Source organism: Dermochelys coriacea, chromosome 11 (genome assembly GCF_009764565.3).
Source record: "Dermochelys coriacea isolate rDerCor1 chromosome 11, rDerCor1.pri.v4, whole genome shotgun sequence".
NCBI classification, from domain to species: Eukaryota; Metazoa; Chordata; order Testudines; family Dermochelyidae; genus Dermochelys; species Dermochelys coriacea.
Window position 1 is genome coordinate 59,784,216 of NC_050078.2, and position 23,172 is coordinate 59,807,387.

The following is a 23,172-nucleotide window of genomic DNA, read 5'->3' on the forward strand; positions in this document are numbered from 1 at the left end:
TCATGTTCTCTGTGTATATAAATCTCCCCACTGTATTTTCCACTGAATGTATCCGATGAAGTGAGCTGTAGCTCACGAAAGCTTATGCTCAAATAAATTTGTTAGTCTCTAAGGTGCCACAAGTACTCCTTTTCTTCAGGCATATACAGGTGACTTCAGGTATACAAGTAAATACAGGTGTCAGTGATAGCAGCATTAAGCCTATTGCCTCCACATGAGTTGCATAAGATATAAAGAAGGGCGGAGCTTGGCTCAAAAAGTAGTTTGAAAGAAGCCAGAATAAAGGGGACAATGCAACAATGAAAAATACGCACAAGCCCCATCATATCATAAGACACAGCTATGGCCCATTGCATATCCTTCAGGCTAGTGAGAATGTGAAGTCACTCTCATATCCTTGAGGTTGCCAAAGGAAAGAGAGAGAATATAAATTTGAGAGTTTGGATTCCTGGATGAGAATTTTTTTTCCAGCTGATGTAAAATGATTTATCAGAGGAAAAGTTTGTCCTAGGTTCAGTTCTGCAATTCAACAATTTGGTTGGACCCGCAATAGGAAAAAGTGATTTGACACCAGAAATGCATGGAACCATGGTACTGTAAATGCAGCTGTCCCACAAAGTGGTAGAGAGTTCAGGAGTAATATAAACTGTGTAACAGAGAGAAGAAATAGGAATCTGGAGCAAGTAATCATCTGTTTAGGTATATAGCCATTTTATCTCAGCATTCATAAATAGAGTAATCAGCATTTCATTCAAGTAATACACATCGCTTGCAGGTAACTTAGACATTGCCTTTAGTTTCTAAAGGCTTGATGAACCAGGATAACTGCTGATCCTAAAGTCTTTCTGAGTGAGCTATTACAGATTATCAATGAGAGAGCCTGATGAATAGTAACACAGTAACTCATGCCCACTATATGTCAATGGAGCTGGTGAGTAAACAGCATATGCAGTAATGGCTTAGATGTGGTATAGAAGAGAGAATGAGTTCCTGATGAGTGTTCTCCCCTTGTCCAGCACTTTGTCTTCCCCTTTCTGTTTTCTTCTCTTCAAATTTGTTTCCTTTCCTTCATATTGAATCTCTTTGCGTTATAGCCCCCAATGGGGAATCATTAGTTTTCTGATGTGCACAGTTTGGGTGTCTGTTTTTCAGAATTCATGTTTTTCTTAATTCATATTTATTGGCTGGCGGAACACTCATCATACTCGAGAATTTGCATGTCAGTATGAATGTGTATTTCAATGAATGAGTGCCTTCCTTAGACCTTGATAGTCTGGAGTACTTGGTGTTTAATGCCTTTTCCAATGGAAAATTATGTCAGTAAATCCCATCTCCTCGTGCCGGGCAACTTACAGTAATTCCAAGTACACAATTTAGTGAATCAATCGAGAAGTTATGATCATTTACCATGTGACTTAAATTTCAACTTGCTGGTTCCTGTTTTGCCTTAAATTAAGAATGAAGTAGTACAGCATTGGAAGAAACAAAAGAAAAACTCTCACTGACTCTAGATATCTGCTACCCCAGATAAAGCACTATATGTTGGGTGTATCAAGTGTTTTTTGTTTGGTTGGTTGTTTTTTCAAAATAATTGGTTATATACATGTACAGATTTTTAAAGCAAGAAAATTACTGGATCAATACATTACATTAAATGATTACTTTTTTATATCTGTTTTTTCTGTTATCATTCACTGTTACTAAATCCTCATGCCAAGGGAAAACTAGGTTAACAGCAGTTGCATCTTATTGCTTGTTTCTACTATGGAAAATAAAATTTAATGACCCACTAAATGATGGCCATGATACATCTCATTTTGCTGAAAATACACCAAGCAAATTCAGCGGTTTCTATCAGACAATTCTAAAGGCATTTCTAGGTTGTCATTCAATAAGATATTGGAAATCTGAGCAAAGAAAAAACAAATTTGCCTGGCTGACTTGATTTTAATTTTATTCACAAATATAGTTTTGAGAAATAAATTGGATCATCAGTTGTATGCACCAGAGGATGTGGATATAAGAAACTATTATACATCTTTAATGCAATCTAATAAAAAAACCCAAGGTCATACCCCTTTCCCACTTAGAAAACTAAAATTCATAAAGTAAGAAGCAATCACAAACACCCACTGCAGCAGGATAAATGTGATGAGTCTGATATTTATTTTTTGTTGGGTATTTTTTGGGTAACTGAAGAAAACTAAAACAATATTGATTTATGTAATCTCCTATCCTGAGCTTTGGGCACCCCTTGCCATTAATTATGTTAAAAAAGTTATAAAAATAGTTACAAAACCTAAACAGCAGTGCATTTCCCTCCCCATTCTTCCTTCGCACCCCATCTCTGGTAGATCATATTATGTATCCAAGCCCTGATCCTGTGAAAATTCACATGAAGTCAGAAAGACTATGTGCACACACAGACTTACTCTTGTGTGTAACTTTTTGCAGGCTTGTGGCTAAGCTGTCCATTCTTTACATTTCATTCCCCATAACCAAAATATAGTCCAAAACCCATGAGGTTTAGCAGTAATGAGTTTAAAAATGGTTAATCCAAATGGTGTCCATCTGCCTGAAAAGTGCTGTCTTCATGACCAGTCACTAATTTCTTCTAGGAAATACCATCTTTATTGCCATTTTACAAGTTGTATGGAGACTAAGACCAAAATTTTCAAAGCAGGGTACCTAAAGTAAGGCTATTAAATACATATGGGCTCCTAAAGATGATAACCAGGGCCTGATTTTTAGAGTTCTGAGTGAATGTTACCATTGTTGAGATACTCTGTGATATTTCTGTAAATAATTCATACTGTTTCACCAAAATAGTTTGTACATTTAGTCTGTTACACATCTTATTGTATAACATTTTTTCCTGAGAGATTTGCATAAGCATTGGCCTGCAAAGCCAGGCAGCCTAATGAAAATTTCCATAGCTAGTGAAGACTGCTGCAGTTATGCTATTCCAAAGCTGTTCTGATTTAATTAATCACATTTGGGGCAAACTGGCCCAAAATCAGCTCTGTCTCATTGCTTTAACTCCATATTAATTCCTTAGTGGAGAATTATTACACTCACACTCACACTAAAGCAAAGTGCACTGCCAATGAGCCCCTCTTGAAGAAACAGACGCTCGATTTTTGGGGTGATGGAGCCCTCTGAGCAGGAAGGAATGAGAATAGAAGGTACAACTGAATGTGTAGTGTGTTCATATGGAACTACCACAGCATGGGTCAGTGGAGGTGCTCAAGCTGGGTTTAATAGAGGGGAAATTTGCAGAGGACCATTCTACATAACAGGGACTCACTTTGTTCTTGATCTGAAATAGTCAGGATTATTTAACCTTCAGGGCATGCTCCAGGGCCCACCTTCTCTCCCTGTTGCTCCCGGTAGCTGAAGAGGTTAGGGCAAGATGGATGCAGTTGTTCCTGGGGAATGGAGGTTTTGGTAAGGTGAAATATCTCTTGTGGTGTTGTGTTGAGGGTAGAGTTTTGCTGACGTTTTTCTGAGGGTTTGGTCAGAGTTTAGTTTTGATTGTTTTGTCATTTAAAATATCAGAGGCATCCACAGTACCAAACAGGTGTGTCTGTGTGATAAAGCACAACAAATAAAGGTATTTAGATACATTTGCTGGTATTTAAAACGTAACAAGAATGTGAACAAAGGGCTGTGAGATGGCATGGGTGGAAGAGAGCTCATCACATGTGAAAGTGGTAAGAGAAGTGTTTAGCGTGAAACCTGCCTTTGAAAAGTTAGGCAGTTTTCATTTTCATATTTCACTGTGGCTTTTTAAGACCTAACTTAGCAGCTTTTTCATGTGCTTCTGTTGATTTCAATGGGCTTCATCCGAAGTCATTGAAGTCAATGAAGAGACTTTCAGTTATGTTATTGGGCTTTGGATCAGGCTCTGTGTTCAATGATGCTGAAGAATCAGGCCTTTAAAAAGTGTGTATATATAGATTTCCATCCTTAGAGTGACCCAGTTTTACTGAGAAAGTCCTTTTATTTTCACCTGAAATGTCCCAATGTTTCATTCTATTTATCCAAATATTTGGTTTTATCATAAACCCAAAATATTTGTTGAAGACCTATTGTTGTGTGAAGCAGAATTTGCTCAGTATTTACCAGAAACAAACAATCCAATGTCACGAGTGTGATGAACAGTTTTTTTGAGTGAAGAAAAATGCCAAATGAGTATGGACGCTATCAAAGCTTTTCTTTTGTTCAGAGTGAAAGTTAACAACACTTGCTCAGTGTCTTATGATAAACTCATTCATATACTTAAGCTGCTGGAAAAGTCCTCTATCCTGAGAAATGTGTACGTGTTGCTTTAGGGTCAGATGCTAGCTGCAGCAGCAGCACCTGTACATTTCTTTTTCAATTGACTGTTGTAGGAGTAATCCATGATCTTAAAAAATGGTTGCTATAAAAGTGTTATCATATCCTGCACTATGGCTAAAATGCCTGGACTCTGGAATCCAGCAGAACACTGCAGGGGTCCCGACTAAAAGATCCCATTGCAAAAATTGGGGCGTTCATCTGAACCACGCAGCCTTGTCACTGGCATGGCATTAAATAAATATGGAAGACAGATGCCTCTGTACTCTGATACCCATATTTTAAAAATCAGTTCAGCTCATATCTAGGAGAATCTATTAAGTTTAATTTTTAATCTAAATCTAAATTTAAATCTAAATTTTTAATCAAAAAAAATCCAGTATTAATTTTAGCACTGTTCAATGGGGTTGAAACAAAGTTGGTTGTTAACTGGCTTGCTAATTATCAAGATCAGGCATATATCAGGATGGTAAGTAAACACTTTAAATTAATTGACCATAGTAGTAACTTTTCTCTTGGGAATTGTAGCAGCTATGTACAGAGGCTTCACAACAACATTGAAGTATGAGCTTTCAGCGAAGTAGTTTAGTTTGTCATTTTGTCAGGAGTATATAAACTAACTCAGCGAACCTCAGAGATGTTACTTATTCATCAAAAACTTCCTCTTTGGGGAAGATGCCATGAGGGAGGGGGTAGAAAAGAGAGAAGAAAACAGGCAGTAGTTACTGCCTAATGCTTGTTAACAGCAGTATTGTTAAAGTTACCTGGAGAGCAGTCAAGACTTGACAGGAACCCGAAGGACCCAAATGAATAAATGAAAATGTCCGCATTGGTTTCTGGTGGAGACATGGATATTTACTGCTACTAGACTGCTTTCACTGCTACTTTATGCTATATTTATGTATTTGCAAAATTGGATTATTGGGATAGCCTTGTGAGACATGCATCTTGTTTCCATGAGGTTCTCAGGTGGACAGAAGCCATGTATGGCCAAATTTTCAGTGTCCTCCAGCCCTTTGTGGGCATGTCTCACTCATCAAATTTAACTGTTGTTCTGTACCTACTTTAAAATAAATCAGTTTACTATTCTTTCAGTTGATTCAGGATTGTCTTCAGAGGGATTTCCCATATTTAAAAAAAATCCTATGAAAAACAATTAAATTTGTCTGACAAGATTTGTTTTTTGTAAAACTGGGGTAGAAATTAGCTACCTTGAAGGGACTTGCTAACATTTTCCCCCTTTTCTGAATTTTGTTGCCACATCTGCTCTTTGTTGGTTGTTGGCACATCCCCAGTAATCCCTGAATTAGAGCTCAGTTCTGCATATTACTTAGTGTGCACAAACCCCTGTGCCTTCATGGACCACCATTTACTTGGTCCCTGATTCTGTAAAACCTTTAAACATGTGCTTCAGTCTTATTGTGTGACTTCAGTGTGACTTAAGCACATGTCTAAAGTTAAGCAAATGCTTAAAGCCCAAAGTCAGCAACGCATATAAACATGCTTAACTCTGAGCATGTACTTAAGTCTATTCAACAAAGCAACTTAAACCAACAGGACTTAAACACTTGCTTACAGTTAAGCATGTGGTTAAGTGCTTTGCTGAATCAGGGTCTTAAATGGGACTGTGTATGGATGCAGGGGTCTGGGTCTGTGTGCAATCACTTGTAGGATTTGGGGTTTGTATGTTATGTTTTGATTGTTTTTAGGGGAGTGGTTTAAACTGAAACACAGAGTAGTTAGCTCTTGCAGCATAATCTCAAGGAGAGCAAACTCAGGCTCCTTCAAACCAATGTGGAAACCTGCTCTGTGTCTAGGCCCCAAATGTACAAATGTAGCTACTGTCAGCGAGAGCATCCCAGCTGATCTCATCTGCCAAGATGGAACACATTAACAAATAATTGTCAGTGGTTCAGCAAGTTTTGTTAACTAACCCCTTAATGCCCTAGACTGCCTGTCCTGCAACCACATGATGACATGGAATCATTAAAAATATTTGAAGTCTTTACATCTAGACCAGATAAAGACAATTTCATAAATGATTATGAAATTAAGGACTGCTGAATAGTGCATAAGCACAAAGGTGCCAAATTAAGATAGCAGGGTCAACTGTAAATTTGGCATTTCCTAACTTATGAGTGCTTTACTTTGCAACCTGAATAATGTTCTTGTAGTGTAGTAGTTTTGTTCGGTGTGTTAAGGACCATTATTATAAAGAGGATAGTGATCAATTGTTTTCCATGTCCACTGCAGGTAGGACAATAAGTAATAGGCTTAATCTACAGCCAGAGAGATTTAGTTAGGTGTTAGGAAAAACTTTCTAATTATAAGGATAGTTAAGGACTGGCACAGGCTTCTAAGGAAGGTTATGGAATCCCTGTCATTGGAGTTTTTACAAACAGGTTAGACAAACACCTGTCAGAGATTGTCTAGGTTTACGTGGTACTGCATGAGCATGGACTGTATGAGCAAGGTCCATTCCAGCTCTACATACCTATGATTCTGTGGTGATTCATGGAGTCATTACAAATATTTGACTTTCCATTAGTCTTACTTTTAATATTTTTTCATCTTATGGTCTGGTTCTGTTGAATAGGAAAATATTCTGAGTTCTCTCAAATAAAACAAGGATGTACCAGTATTAATATAGACTAACTGTAAATGTTTGTTTTTGCAGACTCTCGGGTATTAATGCTATTTCAGTGCTTATGAAAGAAACTATTTCTAATTTCTTGTGCCAATTTTTATCCTGTGTTTCAGTGGCAAGTATAATAAAATTAATTTGCTATGTTTATTGATGTGAAATCATATCAAAAATAGTTTCAACTATTCTGTCCCTTGCTACGTATGTATGTCATAGGGCAAGATCCCAGCGCCAGGCATGAAAGTGTTTTGTTTCAATTTAAAACCCTTGAGTTGACCCAGTCTATTATAATCCAAGGAGAATGTGGTCACACTTGAGACATATCTGCTTGCTGACAGAAAGCAGATCTTAAAAATGGCAACTAAATTATGGAATTTCAGTGATGCAAGAGTGTTAGACTGCAAAGAGCATTTCTTTCCCCCCAAAAATTCACACAGCGCTGTCTTCATTAACATAAAGGTATTAGGGGTACAGCGGCTGAATCAAATCATACCCAGATGAGAGTGGGATTCTTAAATCACTTTTAAGCAGATCATTGTGAAAATTGTAACCAAACATCATTATCATGTACAAAATCTGTTAAAAAAACAATGTAGGTTGTGAAGCCAAGCATTCAAAAGTTAGGAAATGCCAGATTTCTGGCTGCCCACGCAACCCTGGTGCTTCCATGCTGTGCAGTGTATGAGATACTGGGTTCTATGGAAAAAAAAGCAAGTGATCATGTAATTAAAGACTAGCGTAATGCATACGCACATGGAGGCCAAATTAAGATGATGGGACAACTGTCAATTTGGCATTTCCTCACTTTTGAGTGCATTACTTTGCAACCTGAATATTGTTCTTGCAGTATAGTGTTTTTGTCTTTAATTTCCTAGGGGTTTTTAAAGAAAAAGATGAAACTCAAATTTCAGTATATATAGCTGTAAAAGCCCATCATGGATCATTGTACCCTGAAGCTTCAGCATAGACTTTACCACTTGAGCTACAGGACTAACTACATTAGCTGACATCAGGAAAAGGCTATTATCCCAGTGTGGTAGATAGACTACTGACACTATATGCAGGGTCCAGGGTGGGTGGGGGAGCCCAGCTTGGCTCTCTTCTCTCCTGGGAAGTTGGCTGGGGACTGCTGCCCCATATGGTCCCCCTGAGAGGGGGATGGGATGCTGGGGCCATGTGCCACGTCTAGGTGCATGGTCCCAGGAGGGAGAGTCTGGCCTGGCTCAGCCCGGGCGAGCTGTCTTACTGCTCTGGTAGCAACCCAGTGTTCCCAGTGTAGCATGTGGTGCTGCTTCTGCTTTGGCAGTGACATGGGCTGTGTTCTTTAGAATGGACGTGATCAGCTATTATTTTGGCAGGCTGAGGAACACAAGTGAGAGAAGGGAAATAGCAGGTTTAATACCACACTATAGGGATCACCTCCCTTCCCCCCCACCCAGTGCATTGACCCTCTTCATAACTCAATAAGATGAGGGAAAGTGGCATATAGAACATGACTTCTTATATAGTATTCATTGGTACAGAAGAAGAGACTAATAAACAGGTGGATCCTTTTTTTTTTTTTACCGAGTTGATAGAATTGGACCACCTAGATGGAACAATTCAAGACAGGAGGAGAATAGAACCAGCCCATGGGGAAAGGGTGAGAAAAAGGAAAAGGTAGAACTAGGCTCAGGGGAGAAGAGCATCCCAAGCCTCCAAGAGTTGGACAGTCCTGAGATCCTGCACCTCAGAAAGGGTATGGGGAGGAGCTCAGGGTCAGTTCATGGGACTTGGAGAACCAGAAGCTTTGGGGAAGGAGGAGGACAGGGATCAGCAACAGGGCTGACCCCAAGACAGAGGGGAAGAAAATGAGGCACGTGGGCCTACAAGTTGTCTATGGTGTGAAGATCCGTGGACTGAGACCAAATTATGGGGACATTCCTTGTGATTTCTGTGGGGTGAGGATGGAAGGACCCAGAAAGGGGATCCTACAAGACTTCCCTGGGACAAACAGGAATGCAGAGAGTCAAGTGCTTCCTACAACAAGGGGAGGGTATGAGGGAAAAAAATGCTCTTGGGTAGGGGGAGGAGTGTGAAAGAGTGCTGAGACCTAACAGATGCGATTGTCACTCTCTGTGCGTCACTCATAAGCCTAGAATATCTGTTGGGTCCGTGTGCAGTGATGGAAACAACTACAAGCATGACTGAGAGCATTTTGGGGGCAGAATATCACTAGCTTGAATCATCACTGGTCCCTGGTAGAACCCGATGGAATGTTGAAGCCCAAAGGTTCTGTGGCAGTTGGAATGTGACAGTTGATCAGAGAAGGTGGGAACCTACATGGGGTAATAGAGGTGGTCATGCCTCCAGCAAGGTTGCAGCTCTGTACGCAAACCTTGGGGAACATGTATAAACAGCATCATTGCTTACGACAACACAGCGCATGGAAACAAGAGAGAGCCCTCCATTTTTGGCTTTTTTTTTACAGACATGATTTTACCAATTACACCCATGCAACAGCATGTGCTTTTAGTTACTAATCCAAAAAGAAGGTGTAAACAGATCTAAGATTCATTCCCTTAGAGGGCAGGCTAGTAATGAGTGCCAGATAATGCTTATGCTGCAATAAGGCAATAATCAATGAATGCAGGATTTCTCAATAAAATAGCTCAGAAAACTGATTGGGAACAATCAGATTTTTTTGGAGCTGATCCCTCTCTTTCTGAAAGTGCTGCCAGTGGCCTATGTTAGTTTGTTTTTCTGAGTTTTTATATTTAAATGCTCGATAAAGCTTGAGTAGCGTAAACAAGAGACATATGCAATTTGTTTGACATAATTTTTATTTACTTTCAGCTATGTTGTGTGGGAATAAGAAATTAAAACATCAAGATGGTTTCCAGTGGAAATATTGTATTCAAAATCCAATAGAAGAGATTCTTAGTGTAAATCGAACCTGAAGTCAATGGCGTAATACCACTTTACATAGGTTGAGGGTTCCATTGACTTCAGTAGAGTGCATCAGGGATGTATTTGGCCCACCATGTCATTGTTTCAAATACCAATAGTAAGGTATTTAATACTAAAAGTTTTCAAATCTTTGCTCTCAGGACTGCATTTATTATGAGTGACAAATCAGAGGACAAGCTTTATACATTCTCTTTGTTTTAGCATATGACTTTTTTTATTAATTAGAATACTTTGCAACCATCCAAGGATCCCAATGCACATTACAAATGTGAATTAACAGACCTTTGCCACACCCCTATGCAAGGTAGGTCTGTATTTTAAACCCATTTTATAAATGGGTAAACCAGAGGACAGAGAAACTATGTGACTTGTTCAAAGTCACACAGTGTCAGTCCAGTTCTTTACTACAAAGTTTTGTTGACGTAGCTATGTTAGGAGTGTAAAAAAAAAATGCCCCCATTTAGCTTTGGGCAAACCCCTTTGTGTAGATGCAAGTATGCCAACAGAAGAGGGCTTCTGTCAGCATAGCTAACATCATTCAGAAATGTGATGTTTCTACACCGGCAGGACACCTGTTGGCATGTGCTATGTCTACACTAGGGATCTCCACTGGTGTACTGTACTGCTATAGCTATACCAGCAAAGCATTTGTAGTGTAGACAAGGCATCCGAATGGTATGTCCAGGAATAGAAACCAAATTCTATCAATGGAGTTATTCCAGATTTACACCAGATGTAACTGACAGCAGGATTTGGCCCCAGGAGTCCTGACTACCAGTTCTAATCACTAGAAACAATTGCTTATGTTGGTTGCATGCAGTGGTTCAGAAGATGTATAGCGTTATTTTGTACAAATAACCTATTACAAAACTGCAAGCAATTCAGATACATGTGCATTTTTTTCTGAATGACTTTATTTCATCTAAAGGAATATGCTAAAACTGCATATTTTCCTCCTTTTTTCTCCAGATCAATGCAGTTCGATCAATTGTTCCTAACAAAAGCAATAATGAAATAGTTCTGGTGTTACAGCAATTTGATAACAATGTAGACAAGGCAGTTCAAGCTTTTATGGATGGTGAGTATACTGTACATATCTCGCTAAAGCATGAGGAATTAACACTAAATACTTTCTAGTTGCCTGAAATGTGGGCTGTAATTCTGTTGAAATGACTGCTTGTCTGTACATTTTCTGTTAATTCCTAGTCATTTTCATCTTAACTCCACCAGTGTTGCCAGCCTGAACTGCCTAATTATTTATTTCTCCCTGTCCTTCCATTTTCTGCCACATCATTCTTTATGTGTGGGATTCCCTCCTCAATCTATTCTTTAAAGTCATTTCCCTCCCCTCCTTTAAATCCCTCCTCAAAATCCACTTCCACCCTGACACTTACAGGAAATCGCCACCCAATAGTAGCTAGGATGAAGGCCAGTGGGGATCACTGGTAATTATTTACTTATTTATATTTTAAATTTTTTTAAAATGATTAATTTAGGCACATACAGTCCATATGTATCACACACATTCTCCTTCCCCTCCTTGCCTCTCTTGTTTGCTACATTCATTTGTCTTATCTTGTCTTAAATTAGAGAGAAAGGATGGTCTAGTGGTTAGGACACTAACTTGTGACTCAGGAGCCCACGATCAATTACACACTCCACCACAGACTTCCTGTATGATGCTGTTCAAGTCAATTAGTATCTCTGGGTCTCAGTTCCCCATCTGTGAAATGGGGGTAGTAACATTTCCCTACCTCACAGTGGTGTGAGGATAAATGTGTTAAAGATTGTGAGGTGCTCAGGTACTATGGTAATGGGGGGCATATAAATAAATAAGATGGATAGATTGATTGCAATAATATCTTTGGGGAAGGAACAGTCTCTTATTGTGTGTTTGTACAGTCGGGCCCTGACACTGACAGGATCCTTTGGTGTTACTGCAATACGTGGAAATAATTCTGTTTTTCATATCCTATTTCAGCCTTTCAGAGATTGCTTCTAAACATTGACCAATAAAGAAGATAAAATGTGTGGTTTGAAAAGCTACAATATCTCTAAATATAAAGTGAATGAAAGCATAAAAGTGAATATATAAGAAGCAGGTTACCAATGATAAAAAGCAAGGATGGTTCTGAAGCAAATGCCAAGATCCCCTGAACTTTGTGCGTGTATATGTGTGTGTGTATTGAAATTTAAACTTAGATTTGAATTTTGCTAATAGCCTTTACCTTTATAATGGGCTGAACCAAGTCTCCAGTGAAACTTTGGAGCGTTCCAAATCTGGAGCCAGCTTCAAATTTTATAGCTTGACCCCATCTCTAATGATAAACGAAGTAATTTGTATTTAAATAACACTCCTTGTAAAAATGTTACACTAATATATTTGAGTTCTCATTTAAGTCCTTTGATTTGTAAAAAACAATTTTTACTATGTTTGGTGGACCAGTAGGAAATCCTGTCAAACCTCAGGATGTTAGGACTGCTTTAAGAGTTACTGTATGTCTACTGGTTTCAAAAGGCCTAAGCATATTCAAAAACAAACAGCAGCAGCTGCGTGGTCTATGTAGCCTGATTTCAATATAACCCATAGAGACATTATGAGTATTCCACTGTGTTACACACTTTATATACATGTTGTTTTAAAAGGAGATATTTATAGATGTAGGGATATAAATATTTATTTCTGTTTTAGTTTGTTTGTTTTCTGTTTAGACATTTTAACTGTCTAAAATATATGGTCCAAGAAGCATCAGTCAGCCTGGGCTAGAAATTATATACCAAGATACAGAAAGCAAATGTAAACACAAAAACTATAAACACATGCATCAAAATTCTTCCATCAGATCCATATGGTGCATTTATTACTGCCATTGACAACAGTTGGATTTTGATACATTTAGCGGGTACAGGAAATCAGAATCTATATCTGCCCCAACATGGATCTGGGTGAATGAATTAAATCTAATTATAACATTTTTTAAATTTTTACTAGCTACAATTTTTCCTAGTTGACGTGTGGCCTGGGGAAAGTAGGGAATTTATTTTATTTTTGTGCTTCATGGTTATTCAATATTCTACATTGAGAGGTTGCTGTTTATTTTATTTATGTGGACCTATTATGTTTTAAATCAGTGTTTCCCAAACTTGGGACGCCGCTTGTTCAGGAAAAGCCCCTGGCAGGCTGGGCCAGTTTGTTTACCTGCTGCGTCCGCGGGTTTGGCCGATTGCGGCTCCCACTGGCTGCAGTTTGCCTCTGCAGGCCAATGGGGGCTGCGGGTAGTGGTGGCCGGTACGTCCCTCAGCCCGCACCGCTTCCCACAGCCCCCATTGGCCTGGAGCGGGGAACTGCAGCCAGTGGGAGCCGCGATCGGCTGAATCTGCGGATGCGGCAGGTAAACAAACCGGCCCAGCCCACCAGGGGCTTTCCCTGAACAAGCGGCCTCCCAAGTTTGGGAAACATTGTTTTAAATAATTGTCAGAGGCATCTAGAGTGCTAAGGAGGTGTCATTTTGGAACTCCAAAGAAATAAAGCAAATAAATGTTTTTAATTTCTAATGACACTTATTTTTACCCAGTCATACAATCTACCACGGACATGATGGATTAATTTAATGTGTGTGACATTGATTGAGTCATGTAAAATTAGATTGTGCTCAGTACTAGTCTGTATACATTAAGGACCAATCCTACATCTACAAGGATATGTGTTAGATGAACTGAAAGGCCTTTTCCATCTATAATTTTTTTTTTAAGGTTTGTCCAGAGTATACATAGAAAGCACATAATTGTGTGGTGTGTTATTAAAACGTTCATTGGCGTATGTTTGGATCACCATGATTTTGATGAGTGTATTAGGCAGATCATCCTAAAAGAGTGCCAATAAAGCCTTTTTTATTTCACCATCATGTCTTCTGAATATGACAGATATTTTACAGGAGATATTGGAGTAAAATGTTAAGTTTTTAAATATTTTTCTTTTTAAATAATCCTCCACCAGCTAACCAGCTAGGCTGTCTTAGAGAGGTAAGTACTGTTAGTAATGTACTAGGCTACCTTGGTACCTTTGGCCGCAATTCATCCTTAATTTAAAACACATGAGCAAAGCACTTAAGCATATGGTTTCAATGGGACTTAAGCAGGTGCTTAAAATTAAACACCTGTTTAAATGCTTTGCTGATTCAGGGCCACAAAGAGCACATATGCTAGCAGCATGCATGTTATAGTCTAATGTGAAGCATAAGAGATTTCAAACCAGAAGATTATAGATACATTATATAGATATACTCACCATATACAAGTTTGTGTCACTGTTTTCCTACCATAAATTTGTCTAATTTAGAGAATTTCTAAGAAATTTTTTCCAATCTCCAAAATAGAATGATGAAAAAATACTAGTTATATGATAGGGAGACAGGTAGATGCAAATAATAAAACTATGCATGAACTGTAAATCAAATAAATATGACATCCAGGAACATAAAAAATGAAATACAGCAGATAAATTGTTTCACCAATATGTGAAACACTTTCAAAAACAAATGGAAACATAAGAAACATCAAGTACCTAGGAGACTGGGAATCATTTCTGAGCACAGTTGTTCTTTATCACAGCCAAACATTTGTTGAAGTATTTTTATCTTTTCCTACTGTAGGTAGTGCAGTTCAGGTACTAAAAGAATGGAATATGACAGGGAAAAAGAAGGTAAGGACTCACTCTTGAGAGTTAAAGCATTAACACTATTTATCAGCGTTCTGTAATAGAGTGTAGCAGCAATCATTTTTGCCAGATCTTGTGCTAATTTGCTAACATGATAAATGATTTGATCCACATCTGTATTCAAAAGGCTTCAAAGTAAATGTTCACCTTATTTTCTAATTACCTCTGTTATCTTTCTAGATTGCTGTTCAGGTAGGGTTTCCAGGTCAGCAGGGTACACACATGGGAACCAAACTCTAGAAATACACAGAAGGTTCACCAAAATAGTACACATACACTGTACAAGAAGCTTTAATATACACCTGTATTCTGGCCAGCAGCAGCCCCTTGCAGAATCTCCAATAACCACCTAAGATAGGCTATGGCTGCCCGGAGTACGAATAATCTGTGTTGGGACAATGTATAAGGATAATTACCAAGTCAAGATCATGTAGATCATGCCCCAGATGTCTGGGACTGACCCTCACTACCAGATTGATTCTCTAAGGGTTCCATCATGGATTAACTGTGGCCATGGATTCTCTAGTGGGTACCTGCCAGAATGAATCCTATGGGTTTTGTTTATTTAAAGCAAACAACAAAATGCCATTGTGTACATACTCACTAAACACGCTCCACAAACAATTAGTCACATTATGAGGTCAGTACTTTTGCTTTTGACAGTTATGAATTGCTCAGCCAGTGTGATTGCAAACTTTTGTGGAAGCAGCACAGTTCAAAGCAGGTACTTGAAAAGAAGCTTCTTGTACTATGATGCTATCATGGTTTAAAAATGCAAATGTTCCAGGCAGTGAAAAAATAAACGTGGTATAGGACTCTAACTTCTGCTCATATTTCATTTTATTTTTGTTTCAAACAATGTATATATTCAGTTGAACAGATAAAGCATATCACAGTACACCATGGTCTGTAAATATCATTACAGTGATTACAGCTTATGTGGCTTTTTTCAGAACTGAAGAGAATGAACAATTTATTGCTCATATTTTGAGTTAATCTGACTATGCTGAGTAATGTTTCTGTCCTTGAAATATTTCTCAATTTAGAATAATAAAAGAAAAAGAAGCAAATCTAAACAGCATCAAGGCAATAAAGATACGAAAGAGAAGAATGATAGAACTGAAAAGGTTTCCCTAGAGCCCCAAGAGATATGTGGTTGCCATCTGAATGGATGTGACAAGGATAACTCTTCCAGTGACTCTGCCAATGAGAAATCAGAAGTAATTTCTCATGAGAACAAAAGCTGTGGATTGAAGGAGGTGGTGCAAGCACATCCAGAAATCACAGGTCAGTGTGCTCTGCCGAAGGTACCTTTATAGCTGTGCCTGGGCCAAGCCAACATGCACAAAGAACTTGGCACCTTTACTGAAGTAATGTAAAATTTAATTTTAAAAATCAAGCAGACAGCTGTGTTTGGGCAAAATAGGCTATAGTTTACAAGGAGAACCAAGCAGGAGGACCCCACATGGGAACAATTCTCTTTGCAAGATCAAGACCTAAATGTCCTTATCTCAAGAGAAAAAAGGACTAAAGTCTAATTAGAACATGCCCCATCACCAGGCAGTTGAATGTATGAGAGAGAGACAGCAGTGACAAGGCCCCACAAAACAGCCCAAAGTGACTCTGGCTTTAAGGATTCATGGAATGTCAGATGTTTCCCTTATTGCTTAGTCACAGCTTTTATTTACATACTGTAGTCCCTATCTAGGTGAATAGCTGCAAAACTCCCAGGGACTTCCCTGGGACCATCCCCTGGCCCTGCTGCTTGGAGATTCAATCTGGCAGCCTCTCTGAATACATGCTGTTCAACCGGGATTTGCATGGTGTCTCTGGAACTCCTGGAGGCAGTGATGAAAGCTGCAGTCTCCCTCCCTGGGGCTCTTTTGAAATGAGGTTTGTTTGGGTTTTTTTGTAACATCGGTGAAAACGAACTTTACCCTTTTGGGGAGGATACTCAATGAAAGTCTACATGCCTTTGCCTTCAAGTATCCTTCCATAAAGTTCATGTTTATTTTTAATTGTACTTCTTGCTGTTACATTTTTCAACTCCTAGCATTTCAAAACTTCTGAAGGGCCTAGATCAATGCCACTGTTGTTGTTGTTTCTAAATCTTAAGCAATATATAAAAGTTGCATTGCATTAAAGGAGCTTTCCTTGAAGTCACTTTGTTCATGATTACAAACATGCTACTCAAACCAAACTTTAAAGATTTATGCCAAATGTATAGCTGTCCTGAAACTGATTCTGTGCTACTTATAGAACACTTTGGTGGTTTCCAATCTCTGGCCAGCTAGATACAAATTCCAGCAAAACAGAATAGCTGAGCAAGGAACTCTGGCTTGAAAAAGAGATGCCTGGGTAAGGTGCAGTAATGTTCTTATGTTTCAGCAAAGGCTCTCAATTCTTATAGCTAGAAATGTGTTGTGACTAAGAAGTTTCAAATTTCCATATCTGAGTATAATTATCATTTATTCTGCAGTCTATAAATATTCATGTAATATTATTTTCTCTGTAATATCTGGTAATGGCTACAAATACGTCAAGCTGCATCAGTAACTGTTTTGGAGGTGTCATCAAGGCTGGAATTTTCAAAGGTGGCGAGGTTCATGAATACAGATACACATGCCTAAATGGGACTTAAGTTTCCATGAAATTTTCAAAAAAATGGTGGATGTGAGTGCAAGGTAGCTGTGTGCTTTGAGGAGAGTGCCTATATTATTTGGAAAAAGAAGAGGAGTACTTGTGGCACCTTAGAGACTAACAAATTTATTTGAGCATAAGCTTTCGTGAGCTACAGCTCACTTCATCGGATGCATCCGATGAAGTGAGCTGTAGCTCACGAATGCTTATGCTCAAATAAATTTGTTAGTCTCTAAGGTGCCACAAGTACTCCTCTTCTTTTTCCAAATGCAGACTAACATGGCTGCTACTCTGAAACCTATATTATTTGGGACATTGTGTGTGTGGCCAGAGGGTTAGGTGTTTTTTCCATCTCTTTCAATTGATGCAAACAGAAATTTTATACGTGTAAAATAAAAACATGTAAAAAGATGTAAGGATCCTTCTGTCTGGCAATTACAATTAATGACATTGATTTCACAAGTCTACTGTAATTTTGCATGTTAATATAAATGAAAGTATTAACCATACCAAATAGTATTAATTATTTAATAAACAAAAGTATAATTGCAAATTTTCTGCAGCAGAAGCAGATACTTGCTTAATTGTACTATGTCACTGCAACATTCAAATTTAGGAAAATATCTTCCTGGCAACATTCTGAAATGGTGGTGGAAAGAGTTTCTCCTTTATTTCACTTTCAACTTGAGCATGGGGAAATAAAAGCCCTATGTTGATTCTACAGAAAAGTGCAGTAGCAGCCTTGTTACAGTCAAAGAAGCAACATATATACATATTGCTAAACACGTAGAAGTTAAAGGAATGGTACACATCAAAATGTTGAGTAGGAGCCCTTCGAGGTCAGCTGCCATACTCTTGTGGCTTCTGATCAAGATACATGGCATGCATTGAAGAGCTGGAAAACAGTTTAGAATTCAGTCCACCATTTCTAAGCATCTTGGTTTCAAATGTTCCCTTTGTACTATAATCTCCTTTTGTTTTGTTTGTCCTTGCCTTTTTTTTTCCACTTGCTTCTGTGCTTTCCAGTGTTCTTGCACTCCTTTTCCATCAGACATTTATTAATTTTATCAGTTCTGAGCTCTGCTCTGAGCAGTACATTTATTTGATTTCCTGGACACTGGGTCCAGGGTCAGTTTCAGGTGAGGGAGCATTTTAAATGTATTTCCAGCTGTTCAAGCCCAAAAATTATCATTTGAATGAATGAACTTAGGCAATGACAAGCCTGGTGTGACTTTGTGGACCACACTTTTAGGCCAGAGGCCAGTGCACCTATGTAGGTTTTCTGACATAGGGACTAGGATACACTCCCTGTTCCTATTCATGGAGTTTCCTCTGAATCATCCTGTCAGAGACATGGGTCTAGGCAGAGCTTGTGGAAGTGGAAGGGGATTCCCTTCCGCAACTGTCAGATGCTCATGATCTAATAAGGACATTGGCTTCTGCTCCAGATTCATCTGTCTCCTTACAGCTCTTTAGGCTCCCCTCAGCATGAGGTGGGTGAGGCTGTAGCATTAGCTCCCCTGCCTCCCCTTCCTGGATTTAGCTCCTGGAGCCATGAAATCCTCAACACACAGAGGGGTTTCTGGGACCAGAAGGGAGAATGCAGCAAAGCAGGTTGTCTCCCCTCACACCACATTCTACTATCCTACCTGTTGTGGTGGAGGGTAACCTGTTGACCACTGTCTTTACCTGACATTTGCTCACCTAGTGGTAATGCTATTGCTGTTGGACACAGTCCATTGCTCTTTAGTTGAAGTACCTTTTTTTGGTTGTTTCTTTATGAAACTTTTGTTTAATTGAGAGTTGTGATATAACAGTCCGCAGATTATAAAGCTAAGAGATGGTTTAGAGTGAAGTCCAGCTTACTTGTTTCTTATCCGGCTGGCCATTAAACATTATGAACATAAACCCGCAGTACTCTCCCGTTACTCTGTATTGTTTTAATGTTTCCATTTCGCATGCTTTATATAATCAGCAATGACTAATTGGGTCCTGGCCTTCATTGACCTGCTGGAGGAATTGAGGGACTGAGACTAGATCAGCTTCTTCTGTAGCTGATCATTGAGGGACTGGATATGTCCTCGCCATTGACTGCTTCACAGCATTACTCCTGGAGCGTATATCTGAGGCTCAGAAATTCTCAACTGTCCCAAGTACCTGCTTGAGGCAGCTGATGTGGGGGAAGCAAAGATAGTTGTCAGTTACCGTTACGCTTCCTTCAGTCATGGGCACAGTCAGGGGTCCAACCATTCTCCAAGCAAGTTAGAGTAGCCTCTGGCCTGCTGCTGGTTGTGCCACATGGTCCCGGGGACCTTTCTGTCCGCCAGGAATGCCTTATGGCAGTGGTTCTCAAACTTTTGTATTGGTGATCCCTTTCACGTAGTAAGCCTCTGAGTGTGACCCGCCCCTCCCCCCAATAAGTTTAAAACACTTTTAAATATATTTTAGACCATTATAAATCCCAGAGGCAAAGCAAAGTTTGGGGTGGAAGTTGACAGCTCGTGACCCCCCATATAATAACCTCGTGACCCCCCGAAGGGTCCTGACCCCCAGTTTGAGAACCCCTGCCTTACGGCTTCCATCAAATGTGCTCCCTACCCTGAATCTGCCATCTTCCTGCCCCCTGCCAGCCCTGATACACATCTGCTAGCAGGTGGCCCAGGAAGGTCTGTTGTCAGCTTTACACAGGATTCCCTCATGACCAGCTCTAAGATCACTTTGTGTCACTCTGGTAGCACATAGTGACTTTTGTGAGGCCCAGGATCTGTGTCTCCTGTCAAATCATTATTGATCAGTGCTCCATTCCTGCTGCTCTGAGACCTTGGGGGCTGCCCCATTAAAGAGCAGTGTCTCCCTCAAATGTATTTGGTGGCTAATACTTCCCAATAGTTTTCACCCTCTGTATTCAGGCACCAGGATGCTAGGTGGCCCATCTGGGTCCTTTCTCCATTTACCTCCAGCCACAATTTGGCCTTGTGTATTTAAAATACTTCCGATTCAACCATTTACCAGACCGGGGATAGGGAATCCCATTGCAGTTGAGACACACCTGGGAACAGTTATAACTGGTACTGTACATTAAGCAGCGATTATTTCTCTTTTTAGAAAAGGCTTAGCCCAATAAACACTAATTGCATCTTGTTGAATGTGTCCATTTAATGAATGATCTTTCTCTAACATGGTGCTTTCAGTGATATCTTTCTGCAGCCATACCACCTTTTCCTATGATCTTGTAAAAACTCACAGTTTAAGTGTGGTCATATCAAGACAGTACTTAGAAATAAACAGTCAGATAAAACCCAGCATGGTACTAGGGGCACAGTGCTACTGCAGTTGCCACCTTTCCTGTGAGAGCTAAACTCAGTTCTAGATCACACTCAATTAAAGACCCTATGGCATTGTTTCCAAGGGCAAATGTGTTAACAGTTACTCTGAAACCGCCACTGTTTAAAATAATAGGAGTACTTGTGGCACCTTAGAGACTAACAAATTTATTAGAGCATAAGCTTTCGTGAGCTACAGCTCACTTCATCGGATGCATTTGGTGGAAAAAACAGAGGAGAGATTTATATACACACACACAGAGAACATGAAACAATGGGTTTATCATACACACTGTAAGGAGAGTGATCACTTAAGATAAGCCATCACCAACAGCAGGCGGGGGAAAGGAGGAAAACCTTTCATGGTGACAAGCAGGTAGGCTAATTCCAGCAGTTAACAAGAATATCAGAGGAACAGTGGGGGTGGGGTGGGAGGGAGAAATACCATGGGGAAATAGTTTTACTTTGTGTAATGACTCATCCATTCCCAGTCTCTATTCAAGCCTAAGTTAATAGTATCCAGTTTGCAAATTAATTCCAATTCAGCAGTCTCTCGTTGGAGTCTGTTTTTGAAGCTTTTTTGTTGAAGTATAGCCACTCTTAGGTCTGTGATCGAGTGACCAGAGAGATTGAAGTGTTCTCCAACTGGTTTTTGAATGTTATAATTCTTGACGTCTGATTTGTGTCCATTCATTCTTTTACGTAGAGACTGTCCAGTTTGGCCAATGTACATGGCAGAGGGGCATTGCTGGCACATAATGGCATATATCACATTGGTAGATGCGCAGGTGAACGAGCCTCTGATAGTGTGGCTGATGTGATTAGGCCCTATGATGGTATCCCCTGAATAGATATGTGGACAGAGTTGGCAACGGGCTTTGTTGCAAGGATAGGTTCCTGGGTTAGTGGTTCTGTTGTGTGGTGTGTGGTTGCTGGTGAGTATTTGCTTCAGATTGGGGGGCTGTCTGTAAGCAAGGACTGGTCTGTCTCCCAAGATCTGAGAGAGCGATGGCTCGTCCTTCAGGATAGGTTGTAGATCCTTGATGATGCGTTGGAGAGGTTTTAGTTGGGGGCTGAAGGTGATGGCTAGTGGCGTTCTGTTGTTTTCTTTGTTGTGCCTGTCCTGTAGTAGGTGACTTCTGGGTACTCTTCTGGCTCTATTTCCCCATGGTATTTCTCCCTCCCACCCCACCCCCCACTGTTCCTCTGATATTCTTGTTAACTGCTGGAATTAGCCTACCTGCTTGTCACCATGAAAGGTTTTCCTCCTTTCCCCCCCCTGCTGTTGGTGATGGCTTATCTTAAGTGATCACTCTCCATACAGTGTGTATGATAAACCCATTGTTTCATGTTCTCTGTGTGTGTGTATATAAATCTCTCCTCTGTTTTTTCCACCAAATGCATCCGATGAAGTGAGCTGTAGCTCACGAAAGCTTATGCTCTAATAAATTTGTTAGTCTCTAAGGTGCCACAAGTACTCCTTTTCTTTTTGCGAATACAGACTAACACGGCTGCTACTCTGAAACCTGTTTAAAATAATGTCCTAAAAATAGCCAATTATCAGCTAATGTAACCTCTTAGGCACTATAATTTAATGCTAAACTTAAATCAGGATGAAAAATTTAAAGCGCCATATTGCCCCATTTTTGTGGTTTTGGGACTTAGCTGAAACCTGCCTGGGGCTGGCTTGGCACAGGGGGCTGGACTAGAGGACAGCCCTACATTTCTATGATTTTGTGAGGCTGGATATACACATGCCATTTTGAGTCCCACTTTTCTCAGCTGTTTTTCACGTAGGGCGATTGTGCTAACTCCCCCAAACTACCTATTCACATCTCAAGAGAGCTTTTCCTCAGCAAACGATTCTGTCAAGGCAATTTTTTTTTAAAGATTTTGAATGTCAAGGTGGTATAAAAAGATAAAACACACTCCATGGTCTGTGGCACAGCTGGAGACTCAGAATGAGTTTCTGTGAGCAGGTTCCATTACTAGCAGGTCTGATAAATGCTTAATCATCAATACACCGGAGCTCACATCTTAGACTAGAGTGTTAATGTTCCAAGCCCTCATGAAATACAGAATGCCACAAAAATTTACTCTATTAGCTCTTATTACACAAGTCATTGATTTTTCATTTAGATGTTTGTTAGAGACACAGATCCCTAATCTTTGTGGTAAGTGCTGCTGAGCTGGCAGAGTTCTGTGGGGATTTGATGCAGACTTCCCCAAACTACTTTAATTTTCCTGAATTTCCTCAATCGAACTTGAAAATCTTCTTGCAACATGTTTAGATGTTGTTTGCTAGGCTATGTCGATCTCTTACTACTGGGCTTCAGAGTATAGTAGAACCTCAGAGATATGAACACCTCAGGAATGGAGATTGTTCGTAACTCAGAAATGTTCATAACTCTGAACAAAATATTATGGTGGTTGTTTCAAAAGTTTACAACTGAACATTGACTTAATATAGTTTTGAAACTTTGCTATGCAGAAGAAAAATGCTGCTTTCCCTTTATTTTTTTTAGTAGTTTACGTTTAACACGGTACTGTACTGTATTTGC

At 39.6% G+C, this 23,172-nt stretch overlaps 1 protein-coding gene across 7 annotated transcripts in view; it reads left to right on the forward strand.

Annotated features, from left to right (window-relative positions):
- The window catches only part of SPATS2L (spermatogenesis associated serine rich 2 like), a 136,874-nt gene that overhangs the window by 74,102 nt on the left and 39,600 nt on the right, over positions 1-23,172 (forward strand). For 3 of the 7 annotated variants that reach the window (XM_038421036.2, XM_043505549.1, XM_043505550.1), the window contains 3 exons: positions 10,901-11,009; positions 14,584-14,633; positions 15,695-15,935. In XM_038421036.2, coding sequence (XP_038276964.1) covers positions 10,901-11,009; positions 14,584-14,633; positions 15,695-15,935 — 400 coding nt within the window. Of the gene's footprint in view, positions 1-775; positions 932-10,900; positions 11,010-13,928; positions 13,955-14,583; positions 14,634-15,694; positions 15,936-23,172 lie in introns of all 7 variants that reach the window. The other 4 variants (XM_043505548.1, XM_038421040.2, XM_043505551.1 and 1 more) reach the window with 3 other exon arrangements.